Source organism: Fundulus heteroclitus, chromosome 9, assembly GCF_011125445.2.
Source record: "Fundulus heteroclitus isolate FHET01 chromosome 9, MU-UCD_Fhet_4.1, whole genome shotgun sequence".
Lineage (NCBI taxonomy): Eukaryota > Metazoa > Chordata > Actinopteri > Cyprinodontiformes > Fundulidae > Fundulus > Fundulus heteroclitus.
Genome location: NC_046369.1, coordinates 20,954,260 through 20,973,512, shown reverse-complemented (window position 1 = coordinate 20,973,512; position 19,253 = coordinate 20,954,260). Strand labels below are relative to the sequence as shown.

Below are 19,253 nucleotides of genomic sequence, written 5' to 3'. Positions count from 1 at the left end.
ACCCTGCAGAGACGTTTCATATTCTGATTTTTAATGGTATGTGTTCTAAATCAGGTTTAAACGGCTATTAATTAACCATCAACACATATATTTATCAATGAAATAAATATTGAAATTAAACTTTTCTTAATCCTAACCATAAACAAAACAGTGTGGCTCAAGATTAGTTGTCACTTGATGAATTTCCTAAGCTTTTTATTCAATGACTTACCTGAGCTCCAAGTTTGCCATCAGGCCCTCTGCTGCCTAAAGGACCTTGAAAGCCCTGAAAACAGGATAGGACACCAACAATGTGCAGTTTAATTACTGCAGTATTTCTAGTCTGCAGTTAGTAGGTTAAACACAGATTTGGACAAAGTTTGGATCCTCAAGTTATGTTAGTTAAAAAGACTTCCTGAGAATATGTTCTATAGCTGGTGAATGGAGAGGAAAACAAGTTTGAACCCAGTGATAAATTAAATCACCTTCAACCCTTTTGGTCCTGAAACTCCTGGAACTCCAGCTGTTCCCTGCACAAACATGCAGTAAAACAGACTCATTATTCCCTATGTTTGATCAAAACAATAAAGTATTTATTTATACATATTCTGAAAGCATGTTTTCACTATAAATTCTATGGCAAACTCAAACTATTTCTTACTTTGTCAGATTTATCATAGTAAGACCAATTTATGTACCTTAGTTGTTAGGTGTTTATGAATTTAAAATTATCACAAATTCAACTATAAACTATAATATAAAATCTGCTTCTGCAACACATTTAAGCATTTTATTTTTTTTTAGTTTTTAAGTATTTAAATTCCCCCAGCAGCAATTTATTAACTACAATTTGAGAATAGATCCCACCTGGAAACTATGAAGATGACAGATGCTATTTGCATGCTTGAAAGAGTACATAGGGGCAATTGTTGTAGCAGGTTTGTTGAATGTCAGATTAATTTCTCGATATTTTATCAGATTTTATGTATTACCAACCAAAGTTGGCAGGAAAACATTTTCAAACATAGAGGCAGGATTCTGTATGGGATCACACCTTCTGATTAGATATAATACAATGTTTAGCCTTTAAAGCCTTTATTAACATTATTTTAAGAGACAACAAAAGGAAAGATACTTTAAAGAATAAATATTCTACACCGACAGCTGCGAGGTTTCTAAAATAATATATTTTTTTTATAATTTTGTGCTCTGCTGAATTGCTCAGCACCCTGCTGGGGCCATTAGATATATTTTGCATGAACATCTTTTTCTAATGCAGCAAAAGTGGTTAATTCTTTACTTATTTTAATACTTTTTTTTAACATACTGCATATTTAATACATGCTGAATAAAAGCACTTTATTCATGAAAGTTATTTAAAAAAAGCCCCGGAGCAGAACTTTATCTTCAGCCTGAATTGTGCAGTCAGGTGTGAGAACAGCAGAGGAAATATGGCGACATAGGAACCTTAATACCAGGTTCTCCTTCAGGTCCTCTCTCTCCTGATTTGCCCATCTCTCCCTGCGGGCAGAAAACACAATCACAGCAGTAATAATGATCATGAATCAGGGTTTCAATGGAACAAATCCTTCTCTTAGTCGTACTCACAATGGGTCCAGGCAGTCCAGAAAATCCCGCTCGACCTCCTCGACCCTATAATACAAGTAAAACCCCGAAATTGCATGGATGTTTTATTCACACTGTAATCTCACTTTGCCATGACTTGCTAGTTACAGCAAAAGGCTCTGGGCTTGAATCAAAAGAGATTTAAACGTCCAACCTCTTTATGAAACGCAGCTCATGCAATTGCCCCATCTTCAGGTATTTTATGATTTATATTCATATAATTAATGATACTCGGATAACATGTTGTGTCTTTCACACATGGCTTTTAATCTTTTTTCACATTTTCAAATGTCACAAGCGCAAACTTTAATGTAATATTTCGATTTACTTTTACCTGACACAAATTGTGTTGTGGAAGAAAAGCCCGTGGTTTTCTAATCCAATCCCTGCTTAAAGGCATACTATGCAACATTTTTCAGTTAATTAATGTGTTCCATACCGTTTTGGATGATTAAATGAGTCATTTCAGGTCGAACTAAGGTTTTCTCGGCCGCCCTGGTGGTCTGTGGGGGAAATACCGCACTTGTAATTGCAGGAGCAGTCGGCCCGCACCCACAGGCTCAGAAGTCTCGTGTGCATCGCGAGAGTCGGTCTTGCTTTACGGCGAGAACTGCTACACGCCCGCAGTGAAAGGCATGTTCGTTGCTAGCGCAGTGGCGATATTTGTGCAGTTATCATGGCGGAACCGGCGAGAAAACAGCGAAAGCCCATGTCGGAGCAGGCAAGAAAGAGGAAAAGGGCTCTGGACAGAGAGAGGAGTCGTACACGGGTGAACATCGGGCAAGCTTTTTCCGAATGGCAAGAGCTAAAAGAAAAAGAAGGCTGCAAGGCTGACGTGGACCTCGCGTTTCTGCTGATGCGATTGTAAGTAACATTGGAATGGTTTCTCTCTCTCTGTGCATGTTCATACTTTCACTGTGTTAGTCATTGTTTGTACTGCCGTTTTTTCGACTTTTCGTTGTGTTCGCCTGTCTGCTAAGCTCAAAACAACCGCGCCTGGCTTGACGGAGAAACCAGAACAGCTGAGCATATTTATGACAGTGCACTTTTACTTTCGCCCTCTGGGGGGAGCCTTCCTGGAAAATCAAACCCGGTTGCATAGTATACCTTTAACTACAGCTATTCACTGAAAGCCTTAGAGGTTTGTTAGTTAACCTTAGTGAACAAGAAACATCATGAAGGTCAAGGAACAGCAGGCAGGTCAGCGAGAAAGCTGGAGAAGTTTGTTGCATTCTTAAGCGTATGTCTGACTCTGAAGAGGACACGGCGCTCAGTTCAGTCAATCTGAAAACTATATAGCATGGGGCAAAACTAACACAGTGAAACATGGTGCTAGCAGTGTCATGCTGTGAGGAAGGGTTTCTTTAGCAGGGACAGAGGAGGTGGTCATAGTTAATGGAGCTAAATACAGGGCAATCCTGGGGAAAAAAGAAAAGACTTAAAGCTTTCCCATAGCACAAACCCACAAAAGATACAACCAAAGCTGCAGCAAAATACCCATGCGTTACAGTTTTGATTTGCACAATTTATAAAAGTATCCATTTTCTTCCTCTTTATATGTGATCGCGACAAAATATGCTAAATATTGCGGTTATATCCTGACAGAATGTGAATTGTTATTTTTAAGGCTAATATATTGATATTACAAATAATTATATGGGAGTACAAATACTTTATGCACAACTCAAGATCGTTCGGCATGCGTCTTTGTTCTACCTTGTCACCTCTTGGCCCGGGACCTCCCTGAATGCCACTAGGTCCTTGATTTCCCTTTATTAGTGAACATACAGGACATGGAAAAATTAACTATCATATTAAAACAAATATTCCCCCTCAGTGTGTAGTTCCAGAGACTTGATCCAATTCACCTTGGATCCTTCGCTTCCCTGCCTCCCTTGCTCCCCCATGATGCCATCAGACCCCTTTAAGAGAAGAACATCAAACTGTAGCATGGTGTGAGTGATAAACTCTTTCACTCATCAACCTCATTTCACTCACAGTGGGTCCAGGAAGTCCTGACACTCCTCTTGGTCCCTCTAGTCCATGTAGCCCCAGTGGACCCTTACGGCCTTTGATTCCTCGTTTACCTGGAGGCCCTGGAGGTCCCTGAAGACAGACGGCAAAGTCCAAGAACAGAGTCAGGGAGACGGTAGGCAAACTGGACCGTGTAAAAGGACCTGACTGGCGGAAAGGATCAGACTTACAAGGTCCCCCTTAAACCCCACGCTTCCCTTCTCACCTTTTCTGGCTTTGCCCCCCTGATTGTGACAGACAGAAACATAAAAGTCCTCATTTAGCTCCTCGGTTACAAACATGAATTGTTGCAGTTTTACAGGAAGGAACTGAACATGCAGGATGGTTTCCCTTTTTCAAAAAACGAAATGGCTTTATGTAATCTTACAGGATCACCTGAGGGTCCTGGCTTTCCTGCTTTTCCATTGGCCCCCTAAAAAGGAAAATTAAGACAATATTCCAGCAACTTCATGAGTAACCCTTGCATATTTTCACTTCTAAACATCATCTCAGCTGTCCTACATTTAGTCCAGGAGGTCCAGGTTCACCAATTTCACCCTCATCTCCTTGATCTCCCTGGTAAAATGAAAAAAAAAGTCAAATAAAGTGCAATTAAATGACATGTTAAATTTTCTTTCCCTCCTTTCTTTTAAACATACTCACAGGATCACCTTTAGGGCCTGGAGCGCCGATTAGTCCAGGGCTTCCCTTCAAGGGAACAATCGGAGGTTATCTTATTATCACTGAACTTACTGCAGGCCTTTCATTTACTGGCATCGCTGATAAAGATGTTTGAAAGCCTTTAAATGTATTCTTTTTTTTGCAGTAGCTTCATCTCACACTGGAAACAGTTGAGAAACATACCCTTTAATTTGAGGACAATCACTCAGTTGAGCTAAAAAAAAACTCCTGTGTTAACATGTGACCATTTTTAACAAAATCAAAATCATTGGTCCTCCTGCTACCAATATTTTGTAGATTTCCCTTTTGACAATCGGACAGCGCAGCAATATTTCTCAAGGTTGATGCATACAGAGAGAGATGGGGATCTTTGACCATTCCTCTTTGCACAATCTCTAGATACTCTCTCTTATGCTCTCTTCTATTCAGCTCACCCCACATGCCTTCAACAGAATTTAAGTGTTCATTTGACCATAATAATTTTTCTGCTAGAGACAATTAACATTTGTTTTTTTTTCCCCCTGGCATTTCCAAGAGTTGATATCATGCACTCTTGCAAGGTCTCATGGGTCTTTGGAAGAGAAACAGGCCTAAAGCATCACAGATCCTCTGCTGTACCCATCAGTGGACCTGAGGTGCCTTTTTGCCATATTAATCTTTTGTTCAACATCAAACCCACCTGGAGTTTTATTTTGTTGTTGCCAAAAAGCTGAATTTTAGCGTCATCTGTCTAGGCTACACATGGTGCCAAGTTAAAGGCATACTATGCAACATTTTTCAGTTAATTAATGTGCTCCATACCGTTTTGGATGATTAAATGAGTCATTTCAGGTCGAACAAAGGTTTTCTCGGCCGCCCTGGTGGTCTGTGGGGGAAATACCGTACTTGCAATGCGGTACCGCGCACGTGACGTCGCCGTCTCAAGAGCAACGCCCCTTTTGCCGCTTAGGTAGGGTATACAGGAGAGAACGCATACAGGAGAGAACGCACGGATAACGGATATGACCGACTTTACAGCCGTTAAACTTTCCCAAGACGATGTCCCAGGCACACGGATTACTGGTCGCACTGTCGAAGAACACACCAACCTTCAGCTCAAACGATGGCTTGAGGTTCCAGGGCTTAAAAAAACTGGAAAACTGGCCGAGTTGATGAACGGTAAGCTTTGGTTTTTTTTCCTGCGCGGCGGTCATGGCAGCGTCGGCCGTTTTTTTTGTTGTTGTTTGCAATCACCGTCCAGGAATGGGTATATGTTTAATGTTTGTCTCATTTGAAATGTTTTTGAGTAAGCTATCCTGGTAGCAGGCTATCATGTTACCATGATTGCCTATATGCTGTCATGGTAGCAGGCGCTACTTTATTAACATGTCGGCCACCAAAATACTCTTACCTTGACTTGATGTCGCTGGAATTGGGTCAGGATGATTTTTACGGTTGTGCCCTTTCCTCCGACAAAATGCTTGCTACATATGTACTTGAATTTGGTAACTTTTTCCGGGTTGAACTGTTGTGTAGGCCGACCGCCCCGGTGTTCCAAGCGCACACGTTTCTCCTTGGCAGTCTTGAAGAAAACATCCTTCATATGCGGCCGATCAGCGTACCTCGAGTCGCTGTTGCACGTTCCATAGCAATAATGTTTAAAAACCATGGTCTTAGATTTGGAAAAAGCAGTCGTTTACCGAGTAAAACCTAGGCTAACGCATGTCTCTTTTAAAGCAAAGCAGCGGCGTTTCAGGAGTTTGCCCCACTGCGTACCACGTGATGTGACGTCATTGTGACGTTGTGTTTCTAAAAATAGCTCGCGCGCGGTACCGCATTGCAAGAGCTCACGGCCCGCACACACAGGCTCAGAAGTCTCGTGTGCATCGCGAGAGTTGGTCTTGCTTTATGGCGAGAACTGCTACACGCCCCCAGTGAAAGGCATGCTCATTGCTAGCGCAGTGGCGATATTTGTGCAGTTTTCAACGCGGAACCAGCGAGAAAACAGCGAAAGCCCATGTCGGAGCAGGCAAGAAAGAAGAAATGGGCTCTGGACAGAGAGAAGAGTCCTACACGGGTGAACATCGGGCAAGCTTTTTCCGAATGGCGAGAGCTAAAAGAAAAAGAAGGCTGCCAGGCTGACGCGGACCTCACGTTTCTGCTGATGCAATTGTAAGTAACATTGGAATGGTTTCTCTCTCTCTCTGTGTGCATTCATATTTTCACTGTTAGTCATTGTTTGTACTGCCGTTTTTTCCACTTTTCGTTGCGTTCGCCTGTCTGCTAAGCTCAAAACAACCACGCCTGGCTTGACGGAGAAACCAGAACAGCTGAGCATCTTTACGACAGTGCACTTTTACTTTCGCCCTCTGGGGGGAGCCTCGCTGGAAAATCAACCCCGGTTGCATAGTATACCTTTAAAGTCCCAGCAGACTTTGACAAACTCAGCTATGTTTGTTATAGCTGAAAAACTGTTTCTTTCTGGTATTTCTCCCGTACAACTAGTGTCATGAATATAGACGGAAGACGCCACAACTTGTTGTAGTTCTCCATCAGCGATCTTTAAGTGAGTGCACCTGTTCTCTGCTGTATTTAAGCCCTCTGTTTATTTTCGTTTGTCGCTGGGTTCTTCTGTCATAAGTTGTTGTTTTTTTGACCAAAATGCCAACAAGAGTTTGGAAGCAGCATGATGGACCTGAAAGCTGTAGACCAGGCAGACAGCACTGTGAGGATCATGTTCTTTGATTTTTCCAGTGCATTAAACACAGTTCAGCCTGATTTGCTCTGTCAGAAACTCCAGAAGATTCAGATGGAGGCTTTATCACTTGGATCAAAGGCTACCTGACAAACAGACCACAGTTTGTGAGACTGAAGGGTTGTGTGTCTAACCAGGTAGTCGACCAGCACAGGAGCACCACAGGGGACTGTACTCACACCATTCAACCAGGGGGACGATTGTAGATTTCTGGAGAATCAGGTATAGTACCAATGCTATTATCATAGTAGAATACAAGTACCGTCATTACATGTTTAAATACCAATTATGAGTAACTGTGTTCTGATAGTTACCAATTTAAAATACTGTTGCATTTGTAATACCATTTGAATACTTGTCCCCCTGTAAATGACATTCCAGCACCTAAAAGATGAGTTATATTTGCGCGTTTGGTGACCTTGTCTGTGCACGAGACCAGAAGCACCGTACACGTTTATACTAGACATAGGTGCAGTATTCATCAAAAGCACAGGGGGGACATACTCAACATAACTAGAGGAAATGCAGTAAACAGAGAAGAAAGGGTTGATGTCACTTAAAAAATGGCTGTGCACGGTATTGTAAACAATAACTAGAAACGTTCAACTTCTGAAGAAGTTGAAGAAGGCGCCCGCCTGGTGGTGCGCGTAACCGTCAAAGGCAAAGCTTCCGAGTTCCTTGGTCGTAGGCTTTTATCACTTGGGGATTTTAAATCAAATCTTCTGAGTGTGAAAAGGATTTGTCTTCGTCAAAACCAGCCGACAGGAGAAGGTCTGCATCCAAGCAGCATGGAAAATTTGTGTTATTAAAACATGATTAAATACTTCAATGTAGCATGAAAAAATTAAACATGTGAATAAAAATGATAAAGGCATTACAAACTACTAAAGGAAGTACAAACTCTGTGAAGCAGAAGTTGGTGAGACCTTCCTAGAGCTACTTCCGGTTAGCAACATGCTAAGCGTTAGCCGCTAACATGGTTGTGTCCATAGACATAAGAGTAGACCCCGCATTGACTGTCGCTGCGCAGGAATTACGGGCGCCACCTTGGGGCGGTCGACTTGATACCTAATCCTGCTGATTCAAGCTGACACACTAATGATGCCTCAGCACTGTGCGGCTCATTTTTGTTTAAATCGAGGGATTATTTATGTCAGGGCTCGAGGGATAACTTCACAAGCAAGATGAAAAGACATTGTTTATATTTTTGATCAGAATGTAAGTTTTCTAATACTAGGAGATACAAAGTTGTTGTTAGACATTAGTGAATAAACAGCATATATAATATATATATATATATATATATATATATATATATATATATATATATATATATATATATATATATATATATATATATATATATATAAAAAATATATATATATATAGTGAACCCTCGCTATATTGCGGTTCACCTTTCACGGTCTCGCTGCTTCACGGATTTGCATTGATGAGCCGTTCATTACAGTTCTCATCAGGTGGCGTGTCGGTTTATAAGAATCTTTTTTGAAAAAAGAGTGACAACTACCGATAAAAATGTGTTCTTCTCCCGAAAAAAAAAAACTCACCTGCACCGCGGGCTTTAGAAGAAAAAAACGCTACAGAGCGGAGTCACGGATGCAGCGCCTCAGTCAAAAGAGCAGTGAAATACACACGAGTCACTATTTGTCCTACTGTACTTTGTATTTTTTTTATAATAATTTTTAATTTTCTCCCGTTCTAATCCAATGACTCGGGTCGCGGTGGGCCACGCTGATCTCCGCAATTTGAAGCCTTCAGTTCGTATTGATTAAAATTATTTCACATCTTATTTGTAAATAATAATTAAAAAAAAAAAAACGTTTATGTAGTACTTTCATTTGTTAAACAAATGCTTGGGCCGGTAAAAAGGTTTTGTTCTATGGTTTCAATATACTATAGTGTATTTAATTGTATATAATAATTGTAAAAAAAATAAAGGTTACTACTTTACAGATTTCGCCCATCACGGGTTCTTTTTGGGAAGTATATGTACATATGTACATGTACAAATGTGTTTGTTTATATAGCAATAAAAAAAATTATAAAAAATGTGTGCGTGGCTGTGTTTTGAAACATACATACATCATGTCAGAATATTCTATTACTTTTAACCCCACTAAGATTATTTAAACGCACTGGACCATTTGTTATAATAGCTATAGTTTTAAAGTTTTAAGCTAAACAAATGTGAAAATTAGTTCAACATTAAACGAGTTATAGTTGATTAAAATTGATTCTGCACCTGGTTAACACATTAGACTGAGCGGAGTTGTCGACTGCCCCAAGATGGCGCCCCTAAATCTCGTCAGCGCCTATAGGCGAGAGCGGTCGATGCGGGGTCTACTCTTTATATATGTCTATGGTTGTGTCCAGTATCACCGGGTGATTGTACTCTGTCAGTTTGGTCCAAATCCTGTACTGGGAAGTTCCTCAAAAAGGGTGCCAATACTTAATGTCACCAAAGCTCACCAAAGGCCATGTGTCAGATGCTGACACCCCACTCACAGAAAAAACTCAGTTAAATAGACGGAATGGTTAGTGCTTGGTTTGTGCACATTTGTGCCGTTAAAATTAGCGTTTGTGCTGTTTTGGTTTTGAAGATATTAAAGAATATTTGTTAAGTTCATCTAGAGTTCACCATCCCATCATTTTGCTTTGAATCCAACCAAGCTGGTCAACTTCTTTAGTGCTTCGTTTGTGCAAATTTGTGCCGTTAAAATTAGCGTTTATGCTGCTTTGGTTTCGCAGATAATATAAGTTTTAATTTCGGCCGGTGACGTCACCACAGGTCGCCGCTGCAAAATGAGTGGTCAACTTCTTTAGTGCTGTATTTGTGCATCTTTGTGCCGTTAAAATTAACGTTTGTGCTACTATGGTTTCGGAGATATTATGAATTTTAATGTTGTTAAACTTTATAGGCTGACCAGTGTGATTTATTTTTTGCAGTTTTTCTGTTATTGATTTTAGTTTGGGTATGTTTTCTGCGTTATATAAGCCTGTATACTTTAATTGCCCTTTTGTTAGGTGCAGACACCCCCAAATCTCCCTATTGTAGAGCAATAAAGGTTTGCTATTCTAATTAATTCAGAGGAGTAATGAACTATGACTACTAAGATCAACTATAACCAAGTTATTGTTTGAAAATGTTATAAACATTATACTCTCAAAGAAGAATAAACCCTTCTGATTAGGAAAAATAGACTTTATGAAAACAGTTGAACATTCTAATAAATGAAATGCCTTTTTTGGCAATGTCACTTGACATTGCTATCTAAAGTAAAGTTCTTTAAATGAGACAAAATAAATCGCAATATCTATTCAGGAATAAAGTACAAAACAATATAACACACATTTTACAATAGCAGCTAAAACAACTTGCATGATAAAAGAAAAATATAAAATTAATAACTGCTTTCTTGAGATAAGTGTTGAGACCAAAAGGTAGATCTGACCACATCTTTTTACACAAATGAGGAACATCATTAAGGACGCCAGCCATCCTGCACAGAGACTGTTTCAGCCTCTCCCCTCAGTCAGGAAACTAAAAAAAACAAACAAAAACATGTGTCCCAAGAGATCTTTGCCAATAAGCAGGAATATATAAATCATTTTATAAGAATGCTGTAGGGGGGGGAGGCTCGGTAGATGACACAACTTCATAGTAATGTTACTGATTTATCAGTAGAAATATATTAAAAAGACTTACGTTTTTTCCAGTGACGGCAATAACATATGATTTACCGTAGCACTTTATTTTGAAGCGGCGGGCTGGGATGACGTCATCGGTTGAAATTAAAATTCATAATATCTCCGAAACCAAAGCAGCACAAACGATAATTTTAACGGCACAAACCTGCATAAACGAAGCACTAAAAAAAGTAGCCCAGTTTGATCGGATTCGAAGCAAAATGGCGAGATGGTGAATTCTGGATGACCTTAACAAATATTCTTTAATATCTTCAAAACCAAAACAGCACCAACGCTAATTTTAACGGCACAAACCTGCACAAGCGAAGCACTAACCATTCTGTCTATTTAACGGAGTTTTTTCTGTGGGTGGGGTGTCAGCTTCATGCAGCTCTTCCATCCCTCAGTGCCGTGTAGCCTAGCCACCGCATTTCTACCATAATATAAAACCGACATTAAATAAACGACTCACCGTCACGTAGTTGCAAGGAAAACACCCAATGGAACACCCTTCGTCTGGGTAAATTGGACTTCATTCAACAATATCCTTCAGTAATTTAGGAAAAACGGCAGCACAGCACAGCACAGCAAGCCACAAGATGGAGGAGTTCACCTCTGACCCGGAACTGAAAGAGTACTGCTTGTCTGCTCTGAATAATACACAGCGCCCCTCGAATTACGGCCGCCATCTTGGGACGGTCCACCTGCTACCCTAACTTGCTGATTCAAGCTGAACACACTAACCATACCCCGGCACTGTGCGGCGTATTTTTGTTTAAATCGACGGACTATTGACGTCAGGGCTCGAGGGATAACTTTTCATATGTAAGATTAAAGAGATTGTGATGAATTTGAATACGGCCGCCATCTTGGGGCGGTCGACCTGCTACCCTAACCTGCTGATTCAAGCTGAACACACTAACGATACCCCAGCACTGTGCGGCGTATTTTTGACGTCAGGGCTCGAGGGATAACTTTTCATATGTAAGATTAAAGAGATTGTGATGAATTTGATTGTTTTATTGTACTATTTGGTATATTTAAGATATATGCTGGATAAATTAATCTGGCTATTAATTTAAATGAAAAAAAATCGTTTTTTAAAGCCAAAGGGAAATGAAATATTGTATTTGGTATATTTAAGATATATGCTGAATAAATTAATCTGGCTAATGATTTAAATGAAAAAATCGTTTTTTAAAGCCAAAGGGAAATTAAATATTGGGTGAAAATGTAATTCTCTGAAATTGGCACAGCTTGGAGTCGAACCTATGATCTTCTGCTTTGCAGCCCGACACCTAACCCACTCGACCAAAACACCAGTGTCGTGCTCAGCCGAGCATTATTTAGAGGTCAATTGTGTTAAGAAGTGTTTTTTGCGAATTCTCTTCCAACTGTAAGTCAAAACGGTGTCAAGTACAAAAAGCCCTGATCGCGGCGTCGAGACGCACGTTTTGATATATGGTTTGTGGGGGCACAGCCTACGGTTCGGGCTGTATTAACGGTACTATAATAATAATAATAATAATAAATAATAAAGAAACCCTTATTAGGTGCATAACATAAGGCCTCCGCCATGCATTTTCAATGCATAGGCGGGCGCCTAATGAAGAATAGTTAATGTGTTTATGGCAGCTAAACGGAAATAAACGGAGGCGAGACATAGAGGAAGATGGTCTGTTCACCCGTTGCATACAGAAAGACATGAATATAGGGAATACAACCTGTCTGATCTTTTTTTTAATTTATTTAAATAAAAAGTTTTTAAGAAGCACTTTGCTTTACTAAATAAAAGCTGACGGCTTTACATACTGTGGGTTGTTGTCTTAGACTTGAATTAGGCTGCCAGTGATGGAAACAAATCAAAAGCCTTGTTTGTACCCATAAACTTGGCCAATAAACCAAGTTAGAGCGATTCTTCAGATAGCGAGGACTCATTTTCACTCATCGCAACCAAATGACAGATAAGCACTGTGAAATATACCTCTAGCTGCGCTACAACCGTTTTTACTGGACTGTTGATTAATTATAGGTAGATTGGTGACTACCCACTAAAATGTTTGCCTCGAAATAAAACTTCATTCTGTTTATTATTTGTTGCTTATAATGACTAAAACGGTGCTGAGTAAACAGAATGAAGTGCTGTTTTAGTCATATAAAACAGCACTTTTAGCATTCTGCAAATGTTTGCAATATTTTACTTAGGAAAAAGGTTTTTACTAATCAGCATGAAGATACAACCTTTGTAGTAAATTGTTTTACTTACAGTATTTTTGGTTTAGTCTTTTTACCATATTTTCTGGCATAGCTTTCATTTATTTTATTTTGTGAATTAAAAAATTGAGATTTTTTAAGAGATGCAATGTTAAAAGTTGCTGCTACGTTCAAACACTTTGTCACACTATTATAGAAACAGAAATATAATCGGTTAACACTAATAAAAAAAATTATTTTGAATAATTGTTTTATTTATTTTTCCCACGCAATGTTTAGCATTAATATGTTTGTTTTTCTGAGGGAATAACTCCCTATGCATAATGTGAGATTTACATAATAGGCTTAAATGCAGTTTTAAGGGTAAGTATTCCAAGTATTTAGAATACGGTAACATGATAAAGTAGAAGAATACGATACAAAATACATTTTAAAGCAGGTATTCAGTATTCTGTAACTAAATACATTTAGAAAGTATTTTCCCCATCACTGGTTGCAGAGAGAGTGATCTCCTCTGCCATGATGTGTTGAGGTAGAAGCATCAGAGCAACTGACCTAAAGAAGTTCAACAAGCTTATAAAGAAGGCCGGCTCTGTTCTGGGGACTCCTCTATCACCTCAGGAGATTATGATGAAAAGAGGGATTCTTCATAAAATAAAAAACATTATAAACAACCCTGCAACAACGGCTGCAGCCGTCAGCATCTACAGCAACTCTGTGAAGAAACCTCATAACATGAGTTAAACCAGTGCTTAATCTTCCTTTGGGGTTAATAATGCATGTATGAATTGAATTTAATATATAACAGGCAACTTGCAGAGCCAGGATGAGGCAAACGAGGCATGGAGACAGGTAGCTGACAAAAGAACCCAGAAACAATTGAAAACAAACAGAGGGCTTAAACAGAGCGGAGGACAGGAGCAGGCTAAAGGTTAAACACGGAGACACGGTTTAATGGGGTCTACTAATTAACTGGTGGCTTAGGCTGAGGAAGAGTAATTATCAGGGGCAGACAGGGAAGAACAGACCAACAAAAATCTCCTAAATACTCAATGTACAGCTACACACAAAAAGGATAAATGACTAAAGCCAACAAAATCCTAAAACAACAAAATCAAAGCACAACACCCGTAGATCACGACACCTCAACAGTTTGATCACATTAAAAAAGCTTTAACTTGACTTTTTTTTAACTTTTATTTAGAAGGATTGTTGGTCATGCCCTAAAGTGTGATGACTGGCCATGTTGTAATTGAGTTTTTTCCCCCTACTGAATAAATGTACAAAATTTAAACGATTCTTACGTTTATGTGTGAGATTTTGCTACTGGAAAAACAAGATGAAAGGCTGTAGTATAGACACAATTTCACCATCAACTGTGAAGGGTCAATATTACTGCTATCATTTTTTTATCATTGTGACTGATGATTACACATTTAACCATCCTAACCAATGTTTAACTCAAGGAAATGCCCAAATCAGATGAGCTGACATGGTGTACCTGAGGGCCGTGGACACCAGGAAACCCCACTGCTCCATCTGGACCACATTCTCCCTGAATAAAAACAGTCAGGTTAAAATAAAACCACAGCCTTTTAATGGTTGAAATGTCCCATTTCAGCCTCTGGTATTAAGGGTAAAATACGGTAATGTCTTGTCACCTGAGGTCCCGCTGCTCCTCTGGCGCCCATTTGTCCTTGATGACCCTGAAAGCATCGTCAGCTCCTCAGTTATTGTCTTTTTTTCTTTCTTTTTTTTAAACCACCTGCTTTAAACTTGCTTTTTTACTTACCGGAGGGCCCTTAACTCCAGTGTGTCCCGCTACGCCCCTGGGGCCCATTTTCCCCTGGTGAGATTAAATCACGATTTAATGAATTATACTGAATGTGCCAGATGAACGGTGCGTGATGTAGCTGATTAATGTTGTGAGGACTTACAGGTGGACCGGGAGAACCACTAAAGCCCGGAGCTCCAATTGTTCCCTAAAAAGCAACGCCGACAGTCATCAAGGTCTACGTTTACATGGGCTTTTATTTTTGATAAGGCATCGCATCTTGTGAGAGGTTGAGAAACGCTAAATTGTTTACACCAAGTAAGTGTGTTGCTCATATGGTTTTATTTCTTTGCTTTTACTGGTACTGTGTCTCTAAGTCTGATCCAGATGGTCGTTCGACACTAACCGGAGGTCCTGAGTGTCCTGGGAAACCACGAGGACCCCTGGCTCCAGGGAGGCCCTGCCCATTGAACACAACACATACAGGCACGGATCTCATTATGTGACGGCAAAAGCAGCGAAAGAGGCAGCCTAGAGGCAATCTACACTTACAATGTAGCCGGGAATCCCGTCAAACCCTCGGACTCCTTTGTTTCCCTGATAGCGACAAGACACACAAAAATCAGACGAGATATGCACTTTGGGTGCGTTGATGACGAGTATATTATAAATCTGACCTTTTCTCCTTTTCTTCCTCTTTGCCCCAGGGCTCCAGGTTCTCCTTGATAGCCCTGAGGGAAGAGAAACCCATGTTAAAATAAAAAAAAGGGTAAAAATATGAGATGGGTCAGGATGACAAATATTTAGGTGCAAATATTTTTTTTGATATGCAACAACCAAACATTTAAGCCTAAAATGTATGAGTTAGTTGGAGAGCACACAAAAATGACCACTTCCTAATCTCCACGAGACAAAGTTCACTGTAATCTTACCCACTCACCCGGCTCCCCTTTGCTGCCCTTCTCTCCCCTGTAGCCCTTTGGACCCTGGAAGACAAAACAAAGCAAAAAATGTCATAAGGGATCAGAGACAGCTATTACAGGGACACAATTTAAAACCATTTTTGAGTTGTTGCATAGAGGCAACAGTCTTGTGGAGGTGCGCGTGTTGTCAGATGTTGTGAATCACTTAATTAGAAAGTGAATACATCAATACTCGGGCGTTTGCAGCTTATAAATCTCACTATTCCGTCGTTTAACAAATGCAAATAGGATTTGACCAACCTGAGCCAGGAAAGGTTTAGTCTGATCTAATGTCAGAAAGTCAGGAATGAAACAATGTTCACAAAAGCTTCTCCAATGTGTGAAAGTATTTTTGAGACAGAAAATAACATTATGTTTGTGCACCTGTTCTCCAGGTAAGCCCGTGAGCCCCGATTCAGCATCCCGTCCTGCGGTGCCATCTTCTCCGGGTCGACCCTGTGGACCTGGCATACCTTGCGGTCCAGGTCTGCCCTGCAGCAAAAAAAAAAAAATCACTCATCTGTAGTGTATAAAATTATGCCTGTGACATCAGACTCAGTTTTAATCGCTACGAGTTCTGACTTTGGTTCCACTTTGTTCTCAATGCACACATTTTAAGCACAATCCTGTATAAAAGGGAAATAGGAATATCTTTCTTGTAACTATGAATATTTACGTTTTTAAAAAGAGGATTGGACTGACGCAAATAACCACGGTATCTCTCTGGCTGCTTAGACTGTTCAGGTTCGTCCAGTTGACAGCCAAAGGAATGAAACTGTCTCTGTTGCAGCTGGTTTCAGTGAATAATAGCGCCGGCCTGAGGGTAAGAGCCTAAATACTCTGTGTGCAGGATGTGAGGCGTCTGCAGAGATATAAGGAGCCCTTTTTCTGGCTCTAGACCTGTACAAGATGAGGGAAGTCCAAGCCTTCTTCTCTTCTTCTTCATAATTGTTTGTTGTGGACGAGCCAAACCACACAGTGATGGATGAACACAGGACAGACAGAACGGTGGCAGCGTAGAAGATGACCGGCATCTCCTCTGGAAGGTTGTACGTCTGGCAATTCAAGACGTAGCTCTGCCTAAAACACTACAACCTCTTCTCCGTTCTCCATATTTAAAGTTGTCAGCTTCAGAGGCAAAGCTTGTGGTCTTTTGAAAAATGTCTGTCGCTCTCCTCTGCTGTCATTAAATTGGTCTAAGTTAGAGGTCAGCAACCTTTGCAGACCAAACAGCCATTTTAACCTTGGATCCCATTAAATAACATTAATCCACAACCATAAAATTAATGTTTTTTTTCTACTTTGGTGAAATTGGTCAAGATAGAAAAATAGATACTTTGTTGTGGCCGTTTTTAAGGCAGACGGCTCACTTTAGAAAATTAAAACACACAATTTGCAGCATAATATCAGAAAAGGGACAGAACAAGAAAAAAACTCTTCTCTAAAGAGGAAGTTTGAATTTAGCAGAACTGTCTAAAATAGAATTTTCTATTGCTTTTGTATGTCAAACTATGGCTTATTTCGTTTTATAAAATTTGATCAAAATTATTCAGAGCCGCTGAGGACTAAAGAGCCACATGTGACTCTGGAGCTGCAGATCTCTGGTCTGCGTAAAAAATTAACAATAAGCACTTACAATTTTCCCTGGAACTCCTTTTGGTCCTTGCTTTCCAGTAATTCCAGGTGGCCCCTAAGAAAAATAAAGTTTTTTTACAACCGTTTTACATTTTATATAATTTTAATGGAAAATATAGCCCTATGATCAGGACTCTTAATTCAGTTGTTTCCCTACAGGTGGTCCATCTTGTCCCGGAAGTCCAGGCGGGCCGGGATTTCCCTTATGTTTCTGCAAAAGAGAAAACACAAAAATTACAAAGGATAACGCTTCATTTTCCTTTTTTTATTAACTTGTTTAAATTAGGTAAAAATCTGACTATACCTTGAGTCAAATTAAAACTCAGAAAATTACATATTTCTGAAAAGTAACATACTCCCAAAAGGTTGTTGTTCTCAAAGTTTCTCCTTCAGAGGAAATAGTGAAAAAAAAAAATCTTTTGCTATTTATCACCGAACGTTTTTTCCAAACAATTAGAGTCCTTTTCAGTTTGGCAGATGTAAGGACGACATTTTGCTGCGGAAAATTTAGTTTCCTAACCCCTGCCACATTATAGTTATGGGGCTGTTCTCATTTTACATAGCAGCTTGCAGTAAACAATAAATCCAGAAATTTAATGTTAGAGCTGAAGAAACCGATATCAGCCAGACACAATTTAGTTCTGAAAAGTTTATTACAATAATGAATAGTGAATAGGGCTGATTCCACAAAAGTCCAAAACAAATAAACAAAAAAAACCTAAATCATTAAATTAATCATTAAATGTGATTAAAGGATACATACAGCACAGCGCCAAACGTTTCAGGCTGAACTACCACCTCACCAATCAGCTAAATCAGCAGCTGAGATGCAGCTGGAATAATTTATGTTGGACTGTTGAATTTGTTTTAAATAAATACAATAAAAAAAAGGAAGCGGCGTAGGATTGCCAGGAATCAAAGAAACAGAAAAAGCAACAACGAGGAAAAAAAAAAAGATTATATTTGTATAGTGTAAATGGAAACATTAAAGCTTGAGGGTCCTAAAATCACCTCTAATCTAATTCTCTTGAAAAGATATGAGCACAGCTTAGACTTAGACTTAGACTTTCTTTATTGTCATTTTGTATACACAGAGTGCATACAGAACGAAATTTCGTTTTTCACACAGCTCAGAAATATTGCAGTAACTCTACAGGATACCTTGCAGTGAATTACAGTACAGGATAAAGTGCAGTGATCAATCGCAGTCACTTACAGGATAAATTTCAATTTACTTCCGGATAAAGTGCAGCAGTGAACAGTAGGCAGTTGAAATGTAAACAATGTAAACCAAATGTAGACAAATATGCAGTAGGGTGCAGCAGTGATTTAAAAGTAGACAGTTGCATTGTACACAGTTTTGCAGTACGTTTCCGGTTAAGGTGCAGCATCAATTTTGCAGAATACGATACAATGTGCAAATGTGCAAATGTGCAAATCAGCGAATCTAGTGTGGTACACTTTTATACTTCAGCAGTTCAACAGTCTGATGGCAGCAGGGAAAAAGCTTTTGCAGAACCTAGTGGACCTGCTGCAATCAGGGAGAAGGTTTCCACCTCCCCTGGTTAATCAAGGTCAGTGCGTGCGTATTTTCTGTGTGAGACTGTAAATGTTTGGGTTTGAGACGCCTGATGTTACGTCTGCTCTGGTCAGCCGATGCAGCGGTGTGAGGAGGAGGTAGATACAGATTCGGAGGAGACCAGGGCTGGGAGCAGACAAGGGGGCAGGCTGTGGCCTCGCCAGGGGTGTGATTACTTCTCTCTGCTCTGGTTCTCAATAAAGTGCTGGAACTTGATGGCATCAGCGTTTCCTTTTATTCAATTAGTAACTGGGGCATCAGTTATTATCATTATTTCCCACAACAATTGCTTTTCTAAAAAAAACAACACTTTGTACTCTTCCGCATTTTAAATGAGTGTTTGACCTT

General features: G+C 39.8%; 1 protein-coding gene across 6 annotated transcripts in view; it reads right to left on the bottom strand.

The window, feature by feature from the left end:
• si:dkey-21p1.3 (collagen alpha-2(IX) chain) overlaps positions 1-19,253 on the bottom strand; it is a 31,673-nt gene that overhangs the window by 3,439 nt on the left and 8,981 nt on the right. For 2 of the 6 annotated variants that reach the window (XM_036141218.1, XM_036141216.1), the window contains exons 6-26: positions 17,484-17,537; positions 17,328-17,381; positions 16,076-16,183; positions 15,662-15,715; positions 15,407-15,460; positions 15,282-15,326; positions 15,136-15,189; positions 14,893-14,937; positions 14,748-14,801; positions 14,617-14,661; positions 14,457-14,510; positions 4,282-4,326; positions 4,141-4,194; positions 4,007-4,051; positions 3,810-3,863; positions 3,604-3,711; positions 3,474-3,527; positions 3,322-3,375; positions 1,447-1,632; positions 465-509; positions 212-265 (exon numbers count right to left, since the gene is read on the bottom strand). In XM_036141218.1, coding sequence (XP_035997111.1) covers positions 212-265; positions 465-509; positions 1,447-1,632; positions 3,322-3,375; positions 3,474-3,527; positions 3,604-3,711; positions 3,810-3,863; positions 4,007-4,051; positions 4,141-4,194; positions 4,282-4,326; positions 14,457-14,510; positions 14,617-14,661; positions 14,748-14,801; positions 14,893-14,937; positions 15,136-15,189; positions 15,282-15,326; positions 15,407-15,460; positions 15,662-15,715; positions 16,076-16,183; positions 17,328-17,381; positions 17,484-17,537 — 1,320 coding nt within the window. The remainder of the gene's footprint in view (positions 1-211; positions 266-464; positions 510-1,446; positions 1,633-3,321; positions 3,376-3,473; positions 3,528-3,603; positions 3,712-3,809; positions 3,864-4,006; positions 4,052-4,140; positions 4,195-4,281; positions 4,327-14,456; positions 14,511-14,616; positions 14,662-14,747; positions 14,802-14,892; positions 14,938-15,135; positions 15,190-15,281; positions 15,327-15,406; positions 15,461-15,661; positions 15,716-16,075; positions 16,184-17,327; positions 17,382-17,483; positions 17,538-19,253) is intronic. The other 4 variants (XM_036141219.1, XM_036141220.1, XM_036141217.1 and 1 more) reach the window with 3 other exon arrangements.